We start from the raw sequence: 23,364 nt of genomic DNA, 5'->3' as shown, positions 1-23,364 counted from the left end.
GCATTCGGGCACCGCCAGAGGGAGAGTCACTCAGCCTCCCGCACTTAGAGGGGAGGGAATGACAGAGAGAGAGAGAGAGAGAGAAAATCAACAAGATTTGTTCAAGTGAAATGCGAAACGACTTCAGAGCAAAGCAGGAAGGTCCTGATTCTGCGTTAAGATCTTCCTCTTTCAGCACCCCCCCCCCCCCCCCCACCTCGCCTGTGTTCTGTGATTGTGTCGGTGAACGTGTATTTATTTAAGGTAAGTGTTCTGCGTTCCACTGTTGTTATTAGAAATCCCCCTGAGTGTGTGTGTGGGGGTCACAGACCTTCAAGGGGAACTCCAGCCCAGATTTAACACTGATGTCCCCTGTTATTTTCCTCAACACTCTCTCCCCCCCCCCAGCACCACCACCCTCCCCACAATAACCGGTAACTTTTGATTTGTGTCTTTTCGGAAAACAAAATTAAAAATACTATGTGTTCCAGGTGCCCAGGCGCAGCAATGTTGGAGGAAAGTGGGGATCGAGTGACACCCCAGGGCTTGCTTTATAAGGACCTGTCGCATTTTGTCAACGCTGATGGGAATTACATTTTCTGTAGATACTGGGAACCTCCCGGACCGCCCAGGTCAGCACTTTACCGTATTGTTAGCGATCAGAAATTAAAACAATAGGTTTCTGAGCCCACAGAGCTGTGGGGTGAGTTCTAACGTCAAGGCTGTGTTTGTGTGTAGGTGCAATTGACCCCATGTCAATTTCTCTCCCTCACCACCACCCCCACTCTCTAGCCACTCAATTGGGGGAAATTGATCCGACTGAGGTGTAGCAATTTCGGAGGCGGGGGGGGGGGGCGGTTCAGGATATTGTAAGTTCCTGTATGATCCTCTGTGTGTGTCTGTGTGTGTGTGAGTGAGTGTGTCTGTGTGTGTGTATGTGCGTGGGTATTTTTGTGTGTATATTTGTGTGTCTGTGCGTGTGTGCATATGTGTGTGTATGTGTGTATGTGTATGTGCGTGTGTATCTTTGTGTGTATGTGCGTGTGTGTGTGCATATATGAGTGTGTATGTGTGTCTCTCTGTGTGTGTATGTGTATATATGTGTGTGTATATGAGTGTGTGTATGAGTGTGTGTATGTGTGTGTGTGCATGTGCGTGTGTCTGTGTATTTGTATGTGTGTGTATATGAGTGTGTATGTGTGCCTCTGTGTGTATATGTGTTGTGTATGAGTGTGTATATGAGTGTGTATGTGTGTCTGTATGAGTGTGTATGTGAGTGTGTGTCTCTGTGTGTATTTGTGTGTGTGAAAGAGAGACTTTATCAACCCGTTTATAACGTCCAGGACCGCTACAGACACTGGGTCATGATGTTTTACATTTATTATTCAATCAGAAATTTCCCTGCCCCACAATGGATCGCCCTCTCCTCCTTCCCATGCGTGGTCAGGGATTTTACATTTTCCCTTTCACCTCCCACCCCCCCTCCTGCCCATCTCTCTGAGATAGCTTCCCACATGGATCTGTTTCTCCGGTTCGCATTGCCAATCGAACAGCAATATCTCCACCAATATCCGAGCCGAGGGGAGAATTAGCCAACTCCGCTCATTGGAGCTGTTTTCTCTCCGGGAACTGGCAATGACACACCTCTGGAGCAGGTGGGTCTTGAACCCGAGAGAGAGCAGCCTTTAAACCTCCCCTCGCCCCCCGACCTTCACTCAACTCCTTTGCACAGTTGGCCTGAACGCCAGGTAGAGATGGTGCTCCAGCGATTTATCCCTGGCTCCCAATGTTCCGTCAGCTCTTTCTGTGGTAGTGTCCCCACTCTTGGACCAGGAGGCCCGGGTTAAAGTCCCACCTGCCCCAGGGGGTGTGGAATAACATCCCTGATACAGGTTGATTAGGAAAGCTGGTTAATGAAAGAAATCACCTGCATTTACGTGGCACCTTTCGCCAGCTCCAGACCTATTTCACAAGTCCCTGTATTTTCAACGGTGTCCTTCTCACATACCCCACCCTGCCTGATTGGTGGGAACTCCTCCCCTCCCCCCCCTTCCTTCACCTCTGGCCTCTCCTCAGTTTTAATGATGCATGTCTTGAGAGACCTGGAATTTGCCTCTCTGAAACTCACCACTTCCCCCTTGTCCCCACCCCCCCAATTCTCCTGCTTTACCCCACTGCGTTAAAATCAACTCGGCGAAAGCGAGGATTGCAGATGCTGGAGATTAGAGACTAGAGCGTGGTGCTGGAAAAGCACAGCCTGGTCAGGCAGCATCAGGTGAAGGGCTTATGTCTGAAACGTCAATTTTCCTGCTCCTCGGATGCTGCCTGACCTGCTGTGCTTTTCCAGCACCACAGCCGCCACTCATTGGCTTAAAACCAAACTCTACATCAATCTGGATGTAGAATATAGAACAGGACAACACAGTACAGGCCCTTCGGCCCTCGATGTTGTGCCGACCTTTTATCCTACTCTAAGATCAGACTAACCCACACACGAGGAGAAAGTGAGGACTGCAGATGCTGGAGATCAGAATCGAAGAGTGTGGTGCTGGAAAAGCACAGCCACTCAGGCAGCATCTGAGGAGCAGGAGAGTCGACGGTTCGAGTATAAGGTCTTCGTCAGGAATGTGGGCAAGGCCCAAAGGGGCTGAGAGATAAATGGGAGGGTGTTCGGTTGGGGAGAAGGTAGCTGGGAAAGTGATAGGTGGATGGAGGTGGGGGTAAAGGTGATAGGTCGGAGAGGAGGGGGGAGCGGATAGGTGGGAAGGAAGATGGACAGGTGGGACAGTTCATGAGGACAGTGCTGAGTTGGAAGGTTGGAACTGGGATAAGGTGGGGGGGGAATGAGGAAACTGGTGAAATCCACATTGATGCCGTGGGGTTGGAGGGTCCCGAGGCGGATGATGAGACGTCCTTCCTCCAGGCATCGGGTGGTGAGGGAGTAGCGGTGGAGGAGGCCCAGGACCTGCATGTCCTCGGTTGAGTTGGGGGGGAGTTGAAACATTCGGCCACGGGGGGGTGGGGTTGGTTGGTGCGGGTGTCCCAGTGATAATCTCCGAAGTGCTCTGCGAGAAGGTGCCCTGTCTCCCCAATGTAGAGGAGACAGCATCGGGAGCAACGGATACAATAAATGACATGGGTGGAAGTGCAGGAGGTGGAAGGATCCTCTGGGGCCTTGGATGGAGGTGAGGTGGGAGGAGGTGTGGGTGCAGGTTTTGCAATTCCTCTGATGGCAGGGGAAGGTGCCAGGAGGGAAGGGTGGGTTGTTGGGGGACGTGAACCTGATGGAGGGAACGGTTTTTATGGAAAGTGGATAAAGGTGGGGAGGGAAATATATCCCTGGTAGTGAGGTCTGTTTGTAGGTGCCAGAAATGGCGGAGGATGATATGATGTATACGGAGGTTGGTGGGGTGAAAGGTGAGGATCGGGGGGGGGGGTCCTGTCCTTGTGGTTGGAGGGGTGGGGATCGAGGGTGGAGGTGCAGGAAGTGAATGAAATGCGCTGGAGGGCATCATCGACCATGTGGGAGGGGAAATTGCTGCCTTTAAAGAAGGAGGTCATCTGGTGTGTTCTGTAGTGGAACTGGTCCTCCTGGAAGCAGATGAGGCGGATGTGGAGGAATTGGGAATAAGGGATAGCATTTTTACAGGAGGTAGGGTGGGAGGAGGTGTAATCCAGGTAGCTGTGGGAGTTAGTGGATATGTAGAACATGTCAGTGTTGAGTTGGTCACTGTTGATGGAAATAGAGAGGTCCAGGAAGGGGAGGGAGGTGTCTGAGATGGTCCAGGTGAATTTAAGGTCAGGGTGGAATGTGTTGGTGAAGTTGATGAACTGTTCACCCTCCTCGTGGGAGCTTGAGGTGGCATCGATGCAGTCATCAATGTTGCAGAGGAAAGGGAGGGGAGTGGTGTCGGTGTAACTGCAGAAGATGGACTGTTCCACGTAGCTGACAAAGAGACAGGCATAGCTGGGGCCCATATGGGTGCCCATGGCTACCCCTTTGGCCTGGAGGAAGTGGGAGGATTGGAAGGAGAAATTGTTGAGGGTGAGGACCAGTTCAGCCAAACAAATGAGAGTGTCAGTGGATGGGTAGTGATGGGGATGTGAGAAGAGGAAGAAATGGAGGGCTTAGAGGCCCTGGTCATGGCGGATGGAGGTATAGAGGGACTGGATGTCCATGGTAAAGATGAGGTGTTGGGTGCCGGGAAACGGAAGTCTTGGAGGAGGTGGAGGGCATGGGTGATCTCCTGAACATGTGTGAGGAGTTCCTGGATGGGGGTGGGGGGAAGGACAGTATCGAGGTAGGTAGAGATGAATTCGGTGGGGCAGGAACAGGCTGAGATGATAGGTCGGTGGGGTAGTCAGGCTTATGGCTCTTGGGTAGGAGGTAGAATCGGGCGGTGTGGGGTTCCTGAACTACACATTCTTCACTGTACTATCTTCCATGAACCTATCCAAGAGTCGCTTAAATGTCCCAAATGTCTCTGACTCTACTACCACCGCTGGCACTGCATTCCACACACCCACCACTCTCTGTGTGAAGAACCCTACCTCTGTCATCTCCCCTAAACCTTTCTCCAATCACCTTAAAATGATGCCTCCTTAATGATAGCCATTTCCACCCAGGGAAAAAGTCCCTGGCTATCCACTCGATCTATACCTCTTGTACACCTCTATCCCCTTCTGTAGCCGAATATCAAATATTATGGGATAGCACTCTTGTGAAACAACCTGATGTAGTTTTGATGAGGCATTGCTTCTTTTTTTAACTAGAGATATTGTACAATATTGTGGGGAGAAAGTCAGAGATTTGAAATAGGTAATGGGGCTTGTTTGAAAGGCTGCTGCAGACAAGCTGGCCTCCTTCTGCATGGATCAATTGTGCAAAAGGCACTACCTAAATGCATGTTGTTCTTGCTAATTTCTCAATGTGTTCTATAGTAAAATGCTGTACTTTGAAAGAGAACCATTATCGCAGCAAATAGAGGTGATCCCAATTTTAAGTGGCTGTGATAAGGAACAATTATTTCCGAAATAACGAGAAAGCATAGGTTTACAAAGCTGCCAGAAGAAAGGGATTGGGTTGGGCTTGGAGCGATGTAAGGATAATTGGATTGCTGTGATTTGGAGCACTCTGCCTGAGTGGTTGGAGGAAGCAGGTTCAGTAGTAACTTTCAAATGCCTTTGTCAAGCCGGTGGGAAGGAGTAGGATGGGGGTGGGGCTAATTGGAAAGGTCTTTCTAAAAGCCAGCACATGTACAACAGACTGATTGAATGCACCTCCACCACAAACCTAGACAGTGCATTCCGAATCCAAACCACTCACTGAGTAATAGATTAGATTACTTACAGTGTGGAAACAGGCCCTTCGGCCCAACAAGTCCACACCGACCCTCCAAAGAGCAACCCACCCAGACCCATAACACCCCTTCACCTAACACTACGGGCAATTTAGCATGGCCAGTTCACCTAACCTGTATATCTTTGGACTGTGGAAGGAAACCCGAGCACCCAGAGGAAACCCACACAGACACGGGGAGAATGTGCAAACTTCACACAGACAGTTGCCACCCACAAATCACACCTTTCCTCCCGCTGTACTTGGATTCTTCGACATGCGCCTTCCCTTTGCTTTTCTCTCCTCTTCTGCCAATAGGAACAGTTTCTCTCTATCCACTCCAAGCTGACACCTCATGATTTCTCAATCAATTCTGTTCTCAACTCTCCTCTCTCTAAGGAGAACAAGCCCAATTCCCTCATCGCTGACACCGTTTCTTTACCCCCAGGTGAAAAAGGGATGAATGGAGCCTTATCAGTCAGTCACCACAAAAGTTTAACTTCATTTTAATGTGAAGCTACATCTCTCTCCAATCAAAGTGCAGTTAACTTGTTTTTACTGGAGCAGTAATGTTCTCCTGAGTTTAAAAAAAACACATATTATCTGCTGCTCTGGAAAAATAATAAAGACACAATGTCAAGCATGCAACTTTTGTGCAGTCATTGATTGTCACGCATAGACAGATCCACGTAGACACAGACGTGTACACAGACACAGACATGTACACAGACACAGACACAAACAAACACAGATGCAAGGACACACACCGCATACATACAAACATACATAGACACAGACACAGACACAGAAACAAACACAAACAAACACACACAGACGCAAGGACACACACTGCACCCATGCAGATACACATAATCACAGACACACATACAGACACAAACACATGGACACACAGACACAGACAAATGGATACATACACAGATGCACAGATACACATCGCACAGATACAGACATACCGAGACACACACACCGAGAGACACACACTGAGACATACACACCGAGACATGCACACACATACTGAGACACACACACACACAGCGAGACACACACACACCAAGACATACACACAGCAAGACGCACACACACGCATACACAGCGAGACACGCACGCACAGCGAGACACACACACACACAGCGAGACACACACACACTGAGACACACACACACAGCAAGACAAACACACACACTGCGAAGCACACACACAGCGAGACACGCACACACGCCGAGACACACACACAGCAAGACACACACACACACACCGAGACACACACATACACAGCGTGACACACACACACAGTACCTCTATCAGTACGTCTCTATACCCTTCATCTTCATGTATCTGTCCAGGTGCTTCTTGAATGTTGCTATTGTGTCTGTTTCCACCACCTTCTCTGGCAACATGTTCCAAGCACTCACCACCTTTTGTGTGAAAAATGTGCCTCACACATCTCTGTTAAACTTGCTCCCCTTGCACCTTGAACCTGTGTCCCCTAGTAATTGATCCCTCCACCCTAGGGAAAAGCCTCATACTTTCCACTCTATCCCTGCCATTCACAATCTTATAAGCTTCTATCTGTACATACTGCACAGATGGAAACACACACACTAACACATGCACACACAGACACACATATGTGCACAAACACACACTTGAACACACACATGCGCACACACACACCAACTCTCACACACAAGGTTAAAAAGTGATAGTGTCCTGTATAAAATTGAGTAAAATAATTTACATTTTAAACTCCTTTGAGTGTCTTTTGAGGCTAAGATTTTAACCTTGTGACCATAATCGGCTGGTTGGGTTCTTGGGCAACCAGCAGGAATGAATGTTGCAGTTTTCTTTTCAGTTCTCAGCTTTCTGACGTTTCTTCCTAGTTAGTGCTGTGACTCGTGTGTTTCTGTTGTTGAGAGATAGGGACAACCGTCTCCATCCTGTGATCAGTTTTAAAACCCATTGCCACACCTCTGGTAAAAAAAGCAGTTTGAAATACAAGCTAGTTGTAAATCCTGTGTCTGTGTGTGTTATGTTTTCATGTTGGACAATTGTAGGTAAGATTCCATTTCCAAATGTGAAGATCCTTATAATGGTGTAATCAAAGTAGGAGATATGGACAAATAACAAAGAACAATACAGCACCAGAACCAGGCCCTTCTGCCTTCCAAGCCTGTACTGCCACATTCCATACTAAACCATCTTCACTTACTGTATCAGTACCTCTCTATTCCCTTCCTCTTCATGTATCTGTCCAGGTGCTTCTTGAATGTTGCTATTGTGTCTGTTTCCACCACCTCCTCTGGCAATATGTACCAAGCACCCACCACCCTTTGTGTGAAAAATGTGCCTCACAAATCTCTGTTAAACTTGCTCCCCTTGCACCTTGAACCTGTGTCCCCTAGCAATTGATCTCTCCACCCTGGGGAAAAGCCTCATACCTTCCACTCTACCCCTGCCATTCACAATCTTATAAGCTTCTATATGGACATCTTCATGCTTCTCCTGGCCAGGGGTGGGGGGGATTGGGAGCGTGTGTGGAATGCAAGTCCTTTGGGATGGGGGAAGACTGACACGGTATAATTGCTCTTGGGTAAGAAGTTAATTCTTGTTCAGGTTGGTTTTTGTTTATCCCACGCTGGTCTCATGAAACTTGGCCAACCTGTGTGTGCGTCAGGTAATGTCCGTGGCCACTTTAACTCATTGTTGTTGGCCCCTTTTTCAAGGCTATTTCAGCTCATGGCTGCTGATAGATTTACAATTCAATGATCAAACCTAGTCTCAGGACTTAGTGTTGATTGTTGTAAAAACCTATCTGGTTCACAGATATCAATTAGATTAGATTCCCTACAGTATGGAAACAGGCCCTTCGGCCCAACAAGTCCACACCGACCCTCCGAAGAGTAACCCACCCAGACCCATTTCCCTCTGACTAATGCATCTAACACTACAGGCAATTTAACATGGCCAATTCACCTAAACTGCACATCTTTAGACTGTGGAAGGAAACCGGAGCACCCAGAGGAAACCCAGACAGACACGGGGAGAATCTGCAAACTCCACACAGATGGCCACCCGAGGCTGGAATCAAACCCGAGTCCCTGGCGCTGTGAGGCAGCATTGCTAACCACTGAGCTACCATGCCACTCCAAACAGAGCAGAAGCTGCTGTCCTTGATAAGCAAGTGTATTTTCAAGTCATTGAGTCCATAAGACCATAAGACATAGGAGCAGAAGTTAGGTCACTCAGCCCATTAAGTCTGCTCTGCCATTCAATCATGGCCGATAAGTTTCTCAACCCCGTTCTCCCACTTTGTCCCTATAACCCTTGATCCCCTTGATCCTCTAGAACCTATCAATCTATCTCAGTCTTGACTTGGACATGCCGGTGTTGGACTGGGGTGGACAAAGTAAAAAAAATCACACAACACCAGTCCAACAGGTTTATTTGGACGCACTAGCACCTGATGAGGGAGCAGAGCTCTGACAGCTAGTGCTTCCAAATAAACCTTTTGGACTATAACCTGTGTTGAGTGATTTTTTAACTTTATCTCCATCTTAAATGTACTCAATGACCCTGCCTCCACACCCTTCAGTGGCAATGAATTCCATAGATTCACCACTCTCTGGCTGAAGAAGATTCTCCTTATCCCCATTTTAAAGGGTCTTCCCTTTATTTTGAGGCTGTGTCCTCGGGTCCTAGTCTTTCCTGCCAATAGAAACATCTTCCCAACATCCACTCTGTCCAGGCTTTTCAGTAAGTTTCAATTAGATCCCCCTCTCATCCTTCTAAACTCTATTGAGTGTCGACCCAGAGACCTCAAACTTTCCTCATATGTTAAGCTTTTCATTCCTGGGACCATTCTGATGAACCTCCTCTGAAACACACTCCAGGGCCAGTACACCCTTCCTGAGTTATGAGGCCAAAACTGCACACAGTACTCCAAATGTAGTATTCAAGTAAAGTTGAAGTACTCTAAATGAGTCATTCAGCATGGAAACAGACCCTTCGTCCTACCCGTCCATGTCGACAAAGTTTCCCAAACTAAACTAGTCCCACCTGCCTGCATTTGGCCCACATCCCTCTAAACATTTCCTTTCATGTACCTGTCTAAATGTCTTTTAAAAGTTGTAACTGTACCTGCGTATACTGCTTCCTCTGGCAGTTCATTCCACATGTGAACCACATTCTGTGTGAAAGAGTTGCCCCTCAGGTCCCTTTTAAATCTTTCTCCTTTTTTTTAGATTATCTACAGTGTGGAAACATTCCCTTTGGCCCAACAAGTCCACACCGACCCTCCAAAGAGAAACCTACCCTCCCATATTTACCCCTGACTAATGTACTGACACTACAGGCATGGCTAATTCACCTAACCTGCACATCTTTGGACTGTGGGAGGAAATCAGAGCACCCAGAGGAAACCCACGCAGAACACGGGGAGAATGTGCAAACTCCACACAGACACACATATAATTCCCGCCTCGGGAATTGAACCCGGGTCTCTGGCGCTGTGAGGCAGCAGTGCTAACCACTGAGCCACCGTGCTCACCTTAAAAATACACCGCCTAGTTTTGAACTCACCCACCCATGAGAAAGGACCTTGGGCTACTCACTCTATCCATGCTCCTCATGATTTTATAAATGTCATAAGGTCACCCCTCAACCTCCAGGGCTTCAGTGAACAATGTCCCAGCCTGTCCAGCCTCTTGTTATAACTCAAGCAACGTGGAAAATAAAATGGTCAATTTCTGCACAGCAAGGTCCCACAATGAGATAATGACCAGGTAATCAGTGTTAGTGAAGTTAGTTGAATACATTTTGGTAACCTCACCGCTGTTCATTGAGTTTTTTTTTATTTATTTGTGCAACTTGGGCGTCGTTGGCTGGCCAGCATTGATAGCCCATCTCCATTTGCCCCTTGAGAAGGCGGTAGTGAGCTGCTTTCTTGAATCACTGCAGTCTATGTGCTGTGGGTTAACCCACAATGCAGGTAGGGAGGGCATTAGCCCCCAGATATTGGTAAGGAGGACTTTGCATGGTTGACAGGGCTGTTTGTGTTTTTTCTGTTGTCTTTCGTGGTTCCAAGGTCATTGCCAGGTAGTCCACCCGGTTTCATTCCTTTGTTGTGACTTGCTAGGACTGATATAAATGAATGGCTTGCTAGGCCGTTTCAGAGGGCAGTTGAGAGTGAACCACATTGCTGTTGGTCTGGAGTCACATGTAGGCCAGACCAGGTAAAGATGGCAGATTTATTTTCCTAAAGGACATTAGTGAACCAGATGGAATTTTCTGACAATTGACAATGGATTCATGGTCATCAGTCGACTTTTAATTCCATATTTATTTTGTTGAATTCAAATTCTACCATCTGCCATGGCGGAATTTGAGTCCAGATCGTGCCATTGAAACTTTTATATTCATCTGAGGGAACAAATGTGCCCTCAATTCAGTAACCTCATCAAGATTTCACCCTCAAGAATGCAGCCTTGGCTCATTACTGACACTGGGCTACCTCTCTAGACCTTGTGCTCTGAAATGGTTAGATTAGATTAGGTTCCCTACAGTGGAAACAGGCCCTTTGGCCCAACCAGTCCACACTGACCCTCCGAAGAGCAACCCACCCAGACCCATTCCCTTGCATTCACCCCTGACTAAGGCACCTACCACTACGGGCAATTTAGCACGGCCAATTCACCTGACTTGCACATCTTTGGACTGTGGGAGGAAACCAGAGCACCCGGAGGAAACCCACGCAGACACGGGGAGAATGTGCAAACTCCACACAGACTGTCGCCCGAGGCGGGAATTAAACCCAGGTCCCTGGTGCTGTGAGGCAGCAGTGCTAACCACTGAGCCACCATGCCTAGAACACCAGCTCACTGACCAGAGTGCTGCCCACTGAGGTACAGTTTGCACTTCTACTATTGCTGCAGTATTGGAGTGGGATTGTGTGTTTGTGGTACTGTGCTGGAATTGAGTTGGGTGTGCGAGAAATTTCCAAATTTGGTGCAAGTTGCATTTGGAATTCCTCTCTACTGTTGAGCTGTCTTAGTGCTTTGATGTTCTTCCTCTCAAAGGTTTGATTCTGGTGATATCTTTCTGCTGGATGCAGTGGATAAGTGAGTGGCCTGTCCAGTGATCCAGGCATCACTTGGATCTTTGGCTGGAAGAATGGCACAATCCAGGATGTCTCCACACGGTTCTTTTGGAAGACAGCGTTTGTTGTAATGAGATTATTCTGAGCTGACTTTGTCAGCTGCTGCATTGGCTTCCTGACATGGCTCCTGTCCAAACCCTGGAGTCACCACCAAATCTGTCATTCACATCCCCAGAGGGATGCCGTTTTCTTCTTTTGGGATGACATTGAGGACTTCATCAAGATTGAATAGAACTGTTCCTCAACAGCTTCATCAGAACCAAAGGCCAGGGCATAAGTGCTGGGGATTGACAGCATATTGACTACAGCTGAGGTTGCAATAAAATGTCATGAGCCTTTTATATTTTATACAAATGGACAGCTCTGGCAGTACATCCTTGCTCCTAACTGGATTCAACATGATCTCCATTAATACAAAGGTTGCTGTTGGCCTTTCTTTTCCTGTAGAATACTGCTTGTTCCTTTAGACATCTCCGTGAGGAAAGTGGGTCTCACTGAGGACAGTGCTGGCGATTTGGATTGTTCACCTGATATGACTGGAGTCCATCTTTCCGGATGGTCAGTCTGAAGATTATCCACAAATTTTGTAGCATTCCATGTGGAATTGTTTCGAGTTTTCTTTCCTTGCCCCTGAAGATGGTAAGCCCGCTGAGAGTGGTTTCCCAGCCTGCAGAAAGGGGGACCATCTGTGTTTGGGGCACTCGTTTGAGCCCCTTCCTTGTTGGACTGAGCAGAGGATACCCTGAAGAGGACTGGTCAGATGCTGCTGTCCACAGGCACCTCCCTCCACAGGCAGGGCTCCTGCGTCCTGTATGCTTTTGGTACCCATGTATACACTGTGGACGAGGGACGCCCATGTTCACGACTCTGTCCTGATCACCAGTTCTCCATCACTTCAGAGCTGAACCCATAGGCGCTGATAGAAGGCTGTAGGTGATATTGTTTAAGGTGGACCCCTCAGATTTTGGAGGAGGAGAAAGTGAGGACTGCAGATGCTGGAGATCAGAGTCGAGAGTGTGGTGCTGGAAAAGCACAGCAGGTCAGGCAGCATCCGAGGAGCAGAAGAGTCTACATTTCGGGCATAAGCTGATGAAGGGCTTATGCCTGAAACGTTGGTTCTTCTGCTCCTCGGATGCTGCCTGACCTGCTGTGCTTTTCTAGCACCACGCTCTCGGTCAGATTTTGGTGACACGTTGATGGCCAGAGCCCATCTTGTCACTTCAGTCTCCATCAGCCTCCTGGTTCACACATTCTTCCCCCAGCTGTTCTGCAGTTGGCTTTGGGTGGCATCTATTTCCTCTCTGCCTTGTCATCATGGATGGCTCTACTGGGTGCAAGAAAAGGGGTAACATGGTGGCTCAGTGGTTAGCACTGCTGCCTCACTGTGCTAGGGTCCTGGGTTCAATTCCTGCCTTTGCACTTTCTTCCCGTGTCTGTGTGGGTTTCCTCCCACAGCCCAAAGATGTGCAGGTTAGGTGAATTGGCCGTGCCAAATTGTACATAGGGTTAGGTGCATTAGTCAGGGGTAAATGTAGGGGAATGGGTCTGGGTCTGGGTGTGGGTTACTCTTCAGAGGGACTTGTTGGGCCGAAGCACCTGTTTGCATACTGCTAGATAATCTAATCTAGGAAAACTTCTCAAGGATTTGATAGAACATGAAAATTTCTCCACCGTGTCCCACCCACAGTGCAGAACGGCCGCAGGATAAATGTCTTCATTGGGCATCAATTGCCCACTTAAGAGCCTCAATGGATAGCAAGACATGGTGGCCATCTGCAGATGGGGAGGTGATGGCCTATTGGAATTATCACAGGGACTGTTAATCCAGAGACCCAGGTAATGTTCTGGGGACCCAGGTTCGAATCCTGCCACTGGAGTTAAGAGTCTGATGATGACCATGAATCCATTGTTGGGAAAAACCCATCTGGGTCACTAATTCTGTTTAGGGAAGGAATTCTGCCTTCCTTACCTGGTCTGGCCTACACGTGATTCCTGATGAAGGGCTTTAGCCCGAACCGTTGATTTTCCTGTTCCTCCGGATGCTGCCTGGCCTGCTGTGTTTTTGCAGCACCACATTCTCAATTCTGATCTTCAGCATCTGCAGTCCGCACTTTTGCTGACATGTGACTCCAGACCCACAGCAATGTGGCTGACTCGTCACTGCCCTCTGGGCAATAGATGCTGCCCAGCCAGTGATGCCCACACCCCATGAATGAATGAAAAGAAGATGCACTCAGGGTAGTGTCAGATGGCATTGCCTTCACCTGCACCCACACCCTCACCAAAGTAAATGCTCCCCTCTTGATTGTAGCTGAGTGTCTGCTGTCATAGCACTGACGCTCCCTAACACTAATACCATTCATGAGCATCACAGGCTGCTGTGGATACCAAATAAATTATACCCACCATTTGTCATTTCCTTAGAAGTCATTTTGGAATACAGCATGGTCTCCCTCCTATAGGAAAGATGTTGTGAAACCTGAAAGGGTTCAGAAAGGATTTACAAGGATGTTGCCAGGGTTGGAGGGTTTGAGCTATAGGGAGAGGCTGAAGAGGTAGGGGCTGTTTTCCCTGGAGCGTCGGAGATTGAGGAGTGACCTTATAGAGGTTTATAAAATCATGAGGGGCATGGATGGGGCAAATAGACAAGGTCTTTTCCCCAGGGTGGGGGAGTCCAAAATTAGAGGGCATAGGTTTAGGGTGAGAGGGGAAAGACATAAAAGGGAGCTAAGGGGCAACATTTTCACGCAAAGGGTAGTGTATGTGTGGAATGAGCTGCCAAAGGAAGTGGTGGAGGCTGGTACAATTACAACATCTAAAAGACATCTGGATGGGTATATGAATAGGAAGGGTTTAGAGGGGTATGGGCCGGGTGCTGGCAAATGGGACTAGATTAATTTATCATATCTGATCAGCATGGACGGGTTGGACTGAAGGGTCTGTTTCTCTGCTTACATCTCTGAGTCTATCACTCTAATTATGGAAGTGCTGCTTTAAAAATATTTTACACCACGCTAGACCTATTTTTCAGAAAACACTCCTTATGTGACAATGTTTACTGTAGGTTGGATGGAGTTCAGTGATTCTGTGATTTGGACCACACCTGTGTTATTCAGCTGAGCTTTACTGAGGTGTCAGCCTGTACTGACACCTTACCCAGTTTGTAAACAGTGCCCTCATTCCACGAGCAGAGCATTGTTAAAGTCCCACACCTTTTCACGGTGGTTGAATGAAGAGCTGGTGACCTCTGGTGGGAGGGGTGAGTAGGTGGGTGGCTGGAGGGACGGATGGTAAAAAGGTCATTTCAGTCAGTTCAGTCGCATTTCTGATCTGCTGCAGAGTCCCACTGAAACCAAAGAAAGCTGAAGAAATAGCACCTCATTTTCTGCTCAGGCACTTTCCAGCCTTCAGAAAACAACAGGATGATGGACAACTTCAGGCCATGGACCTTTGTCCTCCATTTTGATTTCATGGGTTTACTCCCAGCAGAGATTTTTCCTACTCTCTCACAGCACATGGGTGTTGCTGGCTGGGTCAGCATTTATTGCCCCATCCCTAGTTGCCCCTTGAGAAGGGGAGGGTAAGCTGCCTTCTTGAACCGCTGCAATCCATGTGCTATGGATTGACCCACAATTCCATTAGGGAGGGAATTCTAGGATTTTGACCCAGCAACACTGAAGGAACGGCGATATATTTCCAAGTCAGGATGGTGAGGGGCTTGGAGGGGAATTTGCAGCGGATAGTGTTCCCATGTATCTGCTGCCCTTGTCCTTCTAGATGGAAGTAGTCGTTTGGAAGGTGCTGTGTGAGGATCTTTGGTGAATTTCATTTGAGTGAATGTCCTATTCTGTGCTAATAACACCTTCATCTATATCCCTTCTCTATTACCATTAGTATCCCTTTTGTCTTTTGCTCTGAGACCAGTAGCACCCTCTTTTATCTGATGGACAGAAGACGTTGGTACTGTAAGTGAGTAGATTTGCTAGAGACTTTCACAGCCATGTGGCACCTGGACAGAGTCGATGGGAAGAAAGCCTTCCTTTTGGTGGGAATTACATAGATTTAAGATAATCGGGTGGCTATGAGGACATTTTCTTTTATCAGACAGTGAGTGGTCATGGAATGTAGAGCCTGAGAACGTGATGGAATCGAGGCTAAATCGAGACAGCATTTAAAAGAATTGGATAATTATCTAAAGAGGAAAATCAATTGAAGGGTTACAGGGAAACGGCAGGAAAGTGTGACCGGATGAGTTACTCTTCTGGGTCACAAATGTAGAATGTCTCCAGTGTTCAAGCCAGCCTTTCATCCCATCAGGTCCACACCAACCCTCCAAGAAGCTTCCTCTCCAGACACCCCCGCCACCATCCTATAACACTGCCTTTCCTATAAACCCACCGTGATGCCATCTCCCCAAAGCTGTGGCACTGAGGCCACAAATGGGGGAAGCAAGAGACTACAAGATGGAGTTAAGGTATTGGAGTCAGATGAGGTGGGGTAGGGGCAATAATTGTGGAGATCAGTGCAATTAAATAAGTGTTTCTAAAACATTTCAGTTTAGCTATGGTTCCTAGTGTTGTCTTAAGGGTCTAGTCAGCTCTGTGCACGTAAGGGTGAAATGTATGGAAAAAATTGAACTGGTGATGTTTTAGTGTCATGGGTTTGTAAATAGGAACATGGGGGGAGGCTAGTGAGTAAAAACAGTGAAAAATGCTTCGGAAATATTCTATAAACACATTTGTATCACCTAACTCCATTCTTGTTATATCACAGCAAGGCGTTTTTGTCTTTATTTCTGTCTCTGATATGACACAGTCTCTTTGTTTCTATCTAGCTGACAGTTCTTTCCCATCTCCCCCTCAATCACTGTCTCTCTCAAAATACTGCTTTGTGTTTCTATTTCAGTTTGCTTATTTTTCTTCCATTCTTCCTATCCCTAATATAGATAGAAATGTTTAAATACATGTACAAATCAATTCAAGATAAGCTGTTTCCTCGCTGTTGTCAGCCTTTTGAAAGCACCTCTCAAATGTTCATGTTGATCTCTGTCTCAGCACCTTCTCAGTGGCTGTAATACTGTATTCTGCACTCTCTCCTGCTACCCCCTGGTGCACTTTGTATTATGTGATCTACCTGTATAGCACATAAAGCAACACTTTTCACTGTATCATGGTACATGTGACAACAATAAATCAATCAATATCAATGTCCCGTGTTCCTTGCCTCGTTTTTTTCTGTCACTTCTGCCTCTCTGTCCATTGTGTTCCACTGTGTCTTCCTGTTTCTCCACCTGTCCTGAGTGAGGTGTGAGAGTTGATATTCTCCGCTCTTCTCTGCATGGCGTCTGCTTCTCTATGTTATGTGCCTCAACTCTTGTTTTTCTCATGTCCATATTCACATCTCACATTCCTTTCTCTCTGTCCCTCTGTATATTTCTTAGTCCCCTCACCTTTAGCTCTCTCTCTCTCTCTCTCTCTCCTTCTCTCTCTGCCTCTTTCTCTTGTTTGTTTTCTCCACCTCTGCCCTTTGCACTCTTCCCCTGGTCACTGGCTTATTGACATTAAAATGTTGGGGGTTCCATTTGGGAGCGACTGAGGTTTCCACTCCCACTTCAGGCTAAGCCACGGGAATCAGATTGAGGTTTCGCCAGCGTTTATAGTGAAGCTGTTCAGAATTTCCAGCCCAGGGTTGTTCCATCGTTCAGCATCTTCGAATGCTCCTTGAAATGTAACTGTTCAGTCATGTCTTCGGTGAAATTCCCTGACTCTATTGCCAGCTCCTGATCAGGATCCAATTGTCCTGTCTGTACACAGCGATGTGCATCTTGTCCAATTCTGTAAAAGTTATTACAGTCAGTACAGTTGGCGCTTGTCTTCTCTTATCAGTACAGGAACGTTGTGAAACCATCCTCTTTCATAAGCAGTTTGCTGCAAGCTAAAATCTGGACAGTGTCCAAGCCGACCTTTCAATGCTCCTGGTGATATCATTTGTTGACCTGTGACAGGGATCTGAGCCGAGAATGCCCATGTATTGCCGAGGGAGTGCTGCACAGTCAGAGGTGCCGTCTTTTAGCAGAGAGATATTAATCCAAGGCTCTGCCACTGTTTTGAAGTCTATTCGTCAATACCCTTGCTCATATCTATCCCTCAACCAGCATCAGTGAGAAATTACCTGGCCATTTATCACTCCCTTGGTGTGTAGGATCCTGCTGTGCACAAATTGACTGTCACACTCCTTACATTGCAAAGCTGACTATACTCCAAATGTATTTTACTGTCTGCCAAGCACTCCTGGGACATCCCGAAGTTGCTAAAGAAATGTAAAGTGCTTTCTAGGCTGCACACTACAAGCGTTGTTAAGAGCTCCGCGTTAGATTGCATTCACTTGTTGAGTAAACAGCAGAAAACAACACCCTCAACAGCTGGGATAGCAGCCAAAGTTCGCAGCCCGATTGTTTCTCGTCCCTCTTGTTCTCTGCCAAGTTCGGATCATTTCCCTCTCTTGTCGCTTTCTCTCCTCACTGGAGATGAGGCCCCCTGTGGCACAGTGCTCTCCAGCTTGTTGCCTGAGTGATCTTTCCTGACGTTGAAAGGAGCACCCCCCACCTCCCCCCCCCGACCCCTCCCAGTGCACATTGGCACTGTCCTGCTGGTATTCCAGAGCAGTAATTGGGAGCAAGGGTGCGGGGGGTGTGGTTAGAGGGGTAAATCTTCCCTCTTTCTACCTCAGTGACCATGAGAGCAAGGCAGTGACCCAGACTCAGCACTGACTGGGGATCTGTGTCACTCAGTTACTCACTTGTACATCCAGCTAAAGCCTTGGGTGGAGGGAGGGGACGATGGTGAAGACAGAAAGGGGGGGGGGGGGAAACCAGAGGCAGGAAGGGAAGGCCAGTGTATTGTATTAGATTCCACATATTAAGGGGTGTAATTTCTTTGTTAATTTCTACTAATGATAGACAATGTGAACTTCATTTACCTGCATGTAGAAACATAGAATTTTAAAGAACAGAACAAGGCCATCGTGTCTGTACTTGGATCCGGAAGGAGCTACCCAGCTAGTCCCACTCTCCAGCCCTAGCTCCATCACCCTCTAAAATCATCCCTTTCAAATATATATCCAGCTCTCTTTTGAACATTCCAATAGAATCTGCCTCCACCACTCCCCCAGGCAGCGCATTCAAAATCCTAACAACTCTCTGAGCAAAGAAGTTTCTCTTCATCTCACTCTTCACTGGCAATCTATAAATTGTGCCCCTTAGTTATTGACATTCCAATAGTGGAAACAGAATATCCATGTTTTCTCTGTCAAAGTTGCTCATAATTTTGAACATTTCAATCATGTCATCTTCTCTGTTCCAAGGGGAATAAGGGTAATTTATCGAATCTTTCCTTGTATCTAAAATCCCTCATTCCCAGTGTCATTCTGGTAAATCTCCTTTGCACTCTCTCCAGGCTCGAACATCCTTCCAGAACTGAACAGAATGCTCCAAATGTGTTCTGACCAATGATTTGTGGAGGTGTCGCATCACTTCCTTGCTTTTACAGACTATGCCTCTTTTATAAACCCAAGGATCCTATCAACCTTCTTAACAACTGTTTTAACTTGCCTAGCTACCTTCAGAGAACCATGCACAAAAACCCCTGTACTCTCCTCAAAGTTGTGCCATTGACCCTGCACTGTCTCTCCATGTTTCTTCTACAAAGTTCCATTACCTCACATTTCTCTACATTAAAATGTATTCTTCCCAAATCTTCCTGGTGTTGGGAAAGTCCATAACTAGTGGTCACAGTCTGAGAATAAGAGGTAAGCCATTCAGAGCTGAGATGAGGAAGTTTGATTAGGACTGATCAGGGATAGTCAACATGGCTTTGGAAGTGGGACATCATGTCTAACAAACTTGATTGAGTTGTTGAAGAAGTAACAAAGGGGATTGATGAGGGCAGAACGGTGGACATCATCTATATGGACTTCAGTAAGACATTCAACAAGGTTCTCTATGGGAGAGTGGTTAGCAAGGTTAAATCTCATGGAATATAGGGAGAACTAGCCACTTGGCTACAAAACTGGCTCAAAGGTAAAAGACAGAGGGTGGTGGTGGAGGGTTGTTTTTCAGACTGGAGGCCTGTGACCAGTGAAGTTCCACAAGGATTGGTGCTGGATCCACTACGTTTCATCATATACAGAGGAGCCTCAATTATCTGAATACCAATTATCTGAATATTGGATTATCCGAAGGAGATCTCGAGGCCCTAATAGAAACATAAATCAAAGACGCATTTCCAACACTGATCGTGTCTTTTGTTTACAATAATTAAACAGACACCATCTCCAAATGATTGACCTCCTGCCCTCTCTCTCTCTCCCCACACTTCTCCTGGAGTTCTACAGAGGGGTGTACCCTAACTGCACCCCCCCCCCGCAAACGTTCCCCAGATAATCTCGCTAACATTGTCCTGTACAGGGCAGAGGTGGAACCTGTCAAAACGCTGCACTACAAGGTGCGTGTGTGTGTGTACTATTTGGAGACCTACCCCACAAAGGCAGCAGCATCAGCAGTCTTGTTGCCCTGGAGGGGGGGGGGGAGGGGACGGTGTTTGACAGGGTTGGGGGTGGGAGAGTGTCGGGGTTGGATGGAGTTGGGGGTGGTGTGCTGCTGCTGCCTCGTCTCCTGAATGGGGAGTGGACTTCAAAAAACTCAGAGCCCCAGAGGAAAGGCATTTATTCGATTAACTGAATAATCGATTATCCAAATGAAATTGTGCCCACCCATCTCGTTCGGATAATTGAGGCTTTTCTGTACATAAATGATTTGGATGTGAACATAGGAGGTATAGTTAGTAAGTTTGCAGATGACACCAAAATTGGAGGTGTAATGGTCAGCGAAGAAGGTTACCTCAGATTACAACAGGATCGGGACCAGATGGGCCAAATGAGTTGAGAAGTGGCAGATGGAGTATAATTTAGATAAATGTGAGGTGCTGCATTTTGGGAAAGCAAATCTTAGCAGGACTTAGACACTTAATGGTAAGGTCCTAGGGAGTGTTGCTATGTAAAGAGACCTTGGAATGCAGGTTCATAGCTCCTTGAAAATGGAGTCGCAAGTAGATAGAATACTGAAGAAGGTGTTTGGTATGCTTTCCTTTATTGGTTAGAGTATTGAGTACAGGAGTTGGGAGGTCATGTTGCGGCTGTACAGGACATTGGTTAGGCCACTGTTGGAATACTGCGTGCAATTCTGGTCTCCTTCCTATCAGAAAGATGTTGTGAAACTTGAAAGGGTTCAGAAAGTATTTACAAGGATGTTGCCAGGGTTGGAGGATCTGAGCTACAGGGAGAGGCTGAACAGGCTAGGGCTGTTTTCCCTGGAGCGTCGGACGCTGAGGGGTGACCTTATAGAGGTTTACAAAATTATGACGGGCATGCATAGGGTAAATAGGCAAAGTCTTTTCCCTGGGACAAAGTGAGGACTGCAGATGCTGGAGACCAGAGTTAAAAAATGTGGTGCTGGAAAAACACAGTAGGCCAGGCAGCATCCAAGGAGCAGGAGGATCAATGTTTATGGCATAAGCCCTTCTTCAGGAATGGCTTTTCCCTGGGGTGGGGAAGTCCAGAACTAGAGGGCATAGGTTTAGGGTGAGAGGGGAAAGATATAAAAGAGACCTAAGGGGCAACCTTTTCACACAGAGGATGGTACGTGTATGGAATGAGCTGCCAGAGGCTGGTACAATTGCAACATTTAAGAGGCATTTGGATGGGTACATGAATCGGAAGGGTTTGGAGGGATATGGGCAGTGTGCTGGCAGGTGGGACTAGATTGGGTTGGGATATCTGGTTGGCATGGACGGGTTGGACTGGAGGGTCTGTTTCCATACATCTCTATGACCCTTTGAATTTCTTTAGTCAGAGAGTAGTGAACCTGTGGAATTCTCTCCCACAGGAAGATGTTGGGGCCAGTTTGTTAGATATATTCAAAAAGGAGCTGGGTGTGGCCCTTACAGTTAAAGGCATCAAAGGGGAATGAGATCCTGAGATTCTATGATCAGCCATGATTGTACTGAATGGTGGCACAGACTCAAAGGGCCGAATGGCCTACTCCTACCCCTATTTTCTATGTTCCTATGTAACAGGTAAGACTGATGAGTTAATGACGTGGATTGACCATCACAGAAACATGATTGAAGAAAGGACAGGACTAGCAACACGACATTCCAGGATATAGGATCTTTAGGGGAGACAGAGGAGGGTATTAAAAGGGTGATGGTGTAGCACTATTATTTAATGGGTCAATTACTGCAATAAGGAGAGATGATATCTTGAAAGGGTCCTCCAATAAGATTTTATAGATAGAATTTAGGAACGTTAAGGGGCAGCCACTTTACTCGGAGTGTATTATGGGCCTTCAAAGAGACAGCAGGAAGTAGAGGAGCAAATATGTAGACAGTTCACAGGGGATTGCAAGAGTAATAATCAGGTAATTATACCAGGGGATTTCAACTTTCTCAACATAAACTGAGAGAGTCACAGTGTGAAAAGTTTAGACAGGCGTGGGTTTCTTCAAATGTATTCAGTGGAGCTTTTTTGTATCAAGGCAGCATGGTGGCTCAGTGGTTAGCACTGCTACCTCACAGCACCAGGGGCCTGGGTTCATTTCCAGCCTCAGGTGACTATCTGTGTTGAGTTTGCACATTCTCCTCATGCATGTGTGGGTTTGTTCCAGTTTCTTCCCATGGTCCAAAGATGTGCAGGTCAGGTGAATTGGCCAAGTTAAATCACCCATAGTGTTAAGTACATTAGTCAGGGGTAAATAGGGAATGGGTCTGGGTGGGTTACTCTTTGGAATGTCGGTGTGAACTTGTTGGGCTGAATGGCCTGTTTCCACACTGTAGGGAATCTAATCTAATATGTAGAAGGCCCAACAAGTGTCAGTGCAGTGCTGGATCTGCTTCTGAGAAAAGAAGCCAAACAAGTGTTCGATGTGGCAGTGGGGGAACATTTTAGCAATAGCAACCTCAACACGGTCCGGTTCAAACTTCTTCTGGACAAGGAAGGAAAAAGTGGCCTACAAAAGATGGATTTGGATTGGGGGAAGGCAGATTTTATTAAAATAAAGCAGGATCTGGCCACCACAGACTGGGAAGAGCTCCTCATGGGAAATTCTACAGCAGAGCGATGGTGGGAGGAGACAATCAAAAAGCAGCTGGAGAGAGTACAGGTCCAACATGTACCCTTGAGGAAATGTAGGAGCAATAAGTTCAGAGAAATGTGGATGTTCAGGACACTTCAGGACTGGATTCAGAAGAAGAGAAGAGCTTTTAGCAAGTTCAAAGGGAGCAATTCAGCAGTGGCCCTAGAGGAATATAGGAAGTACAAGAGGGAACCTAAAAAAGCAATTAGAAGAGCATAAGAAAAGCAGACATGAAGAGGTACAAACAGGATTGAAGAGATATTTTATAAATACATTAAATGGAAGAGGTTGATCAGGGAAAGAGTAGCGTCCATTAGGGACCAAGAGAAGAACCTGTGTGCGAAATTGCGGGACATTGGAAGAGTGGTCAATGAATGCTTCTTTTCAATCTTCACTGTGGAAGAGAAGAAGATAGGTCCAGAATTCGGGGAAAAAAACTATTGGAGAAAATGCTGAATGTGCGAATTCATACCCAGTTGGAAAGGCATGAGTTAATTAGGGATAGTCAGCATGACTTTGTCAGAGGGAGGTCATGCCTAACAAATCTGTTAGAATTTTTTGAAAACGTGATCAAGTGTGTGGATGAGGGAAGTTCTGTTGACGTAGTTAGTACGGATTTTGACACAGCTTTTGGCAATGTCCCACATGGGAGAGTGAATGAGAAGGTTAAAGTACATGGAATTG

The 23,364-nt window shown here is 46.9% G+C and overlaps 1 protein-coding gene across 3 annotated transcripts in view; it reads left to right on the top strand.

The window, feature by feature from the left end:
- Positions 1-23,364, top strand: part of mgll (monoglyceride lipase) — a 103,068-nt gene that overhangs the window by 140 nt on the left and 79,564 nt on the right. The window contains exons 1-2 of one of the 3 annotated variants that reach the window (XM_043707591.2): positions 1-243; positions 471-611. The exon at positions 1-243 is cut by the window's left edge and continues 140 nt beyond it. In XM_043707591.2, coding sequence (XP_043563526.1) covers positions 487-611 — 125 coding nt within the window. In that variant the 5' untranslated portion in view covers positions 1-243; positions 471-486. Of the gene's footprint in view, positions 244-470; positions 612-10,095; positions 10,120-10,638; positions 11,239-23,364 lie in introns of those variants that run through there. The other 2 variants (XM_043707593.2, XM_043707596.2) reach the window with 2 other exon arrangements.

The sequence above is a fragment of the Chiloscyllium plagiosum genome, unplaced genomic scaffold, assembly GCF_037043375.1.
Source record: "Chiloscyllium plagiosum isolate Xiang-an unplaced genomic scaffold, Cpla_swu_hap1 HiC_scaffold_14, whole genome shotgun sequence".
In the NCBI taxonomy this organism is placed as follows: domain Eukaryota; kingdom Metazoa; phylum Chordata; class Chondrichthyes; order Orectolobiformes; family Hemiscylliidae; genus Chiloscyllium; species Chiloscyllium plagiosum.
This window is presented reverse-complemented; position numbering and strand designations above follow the sequence as displayed.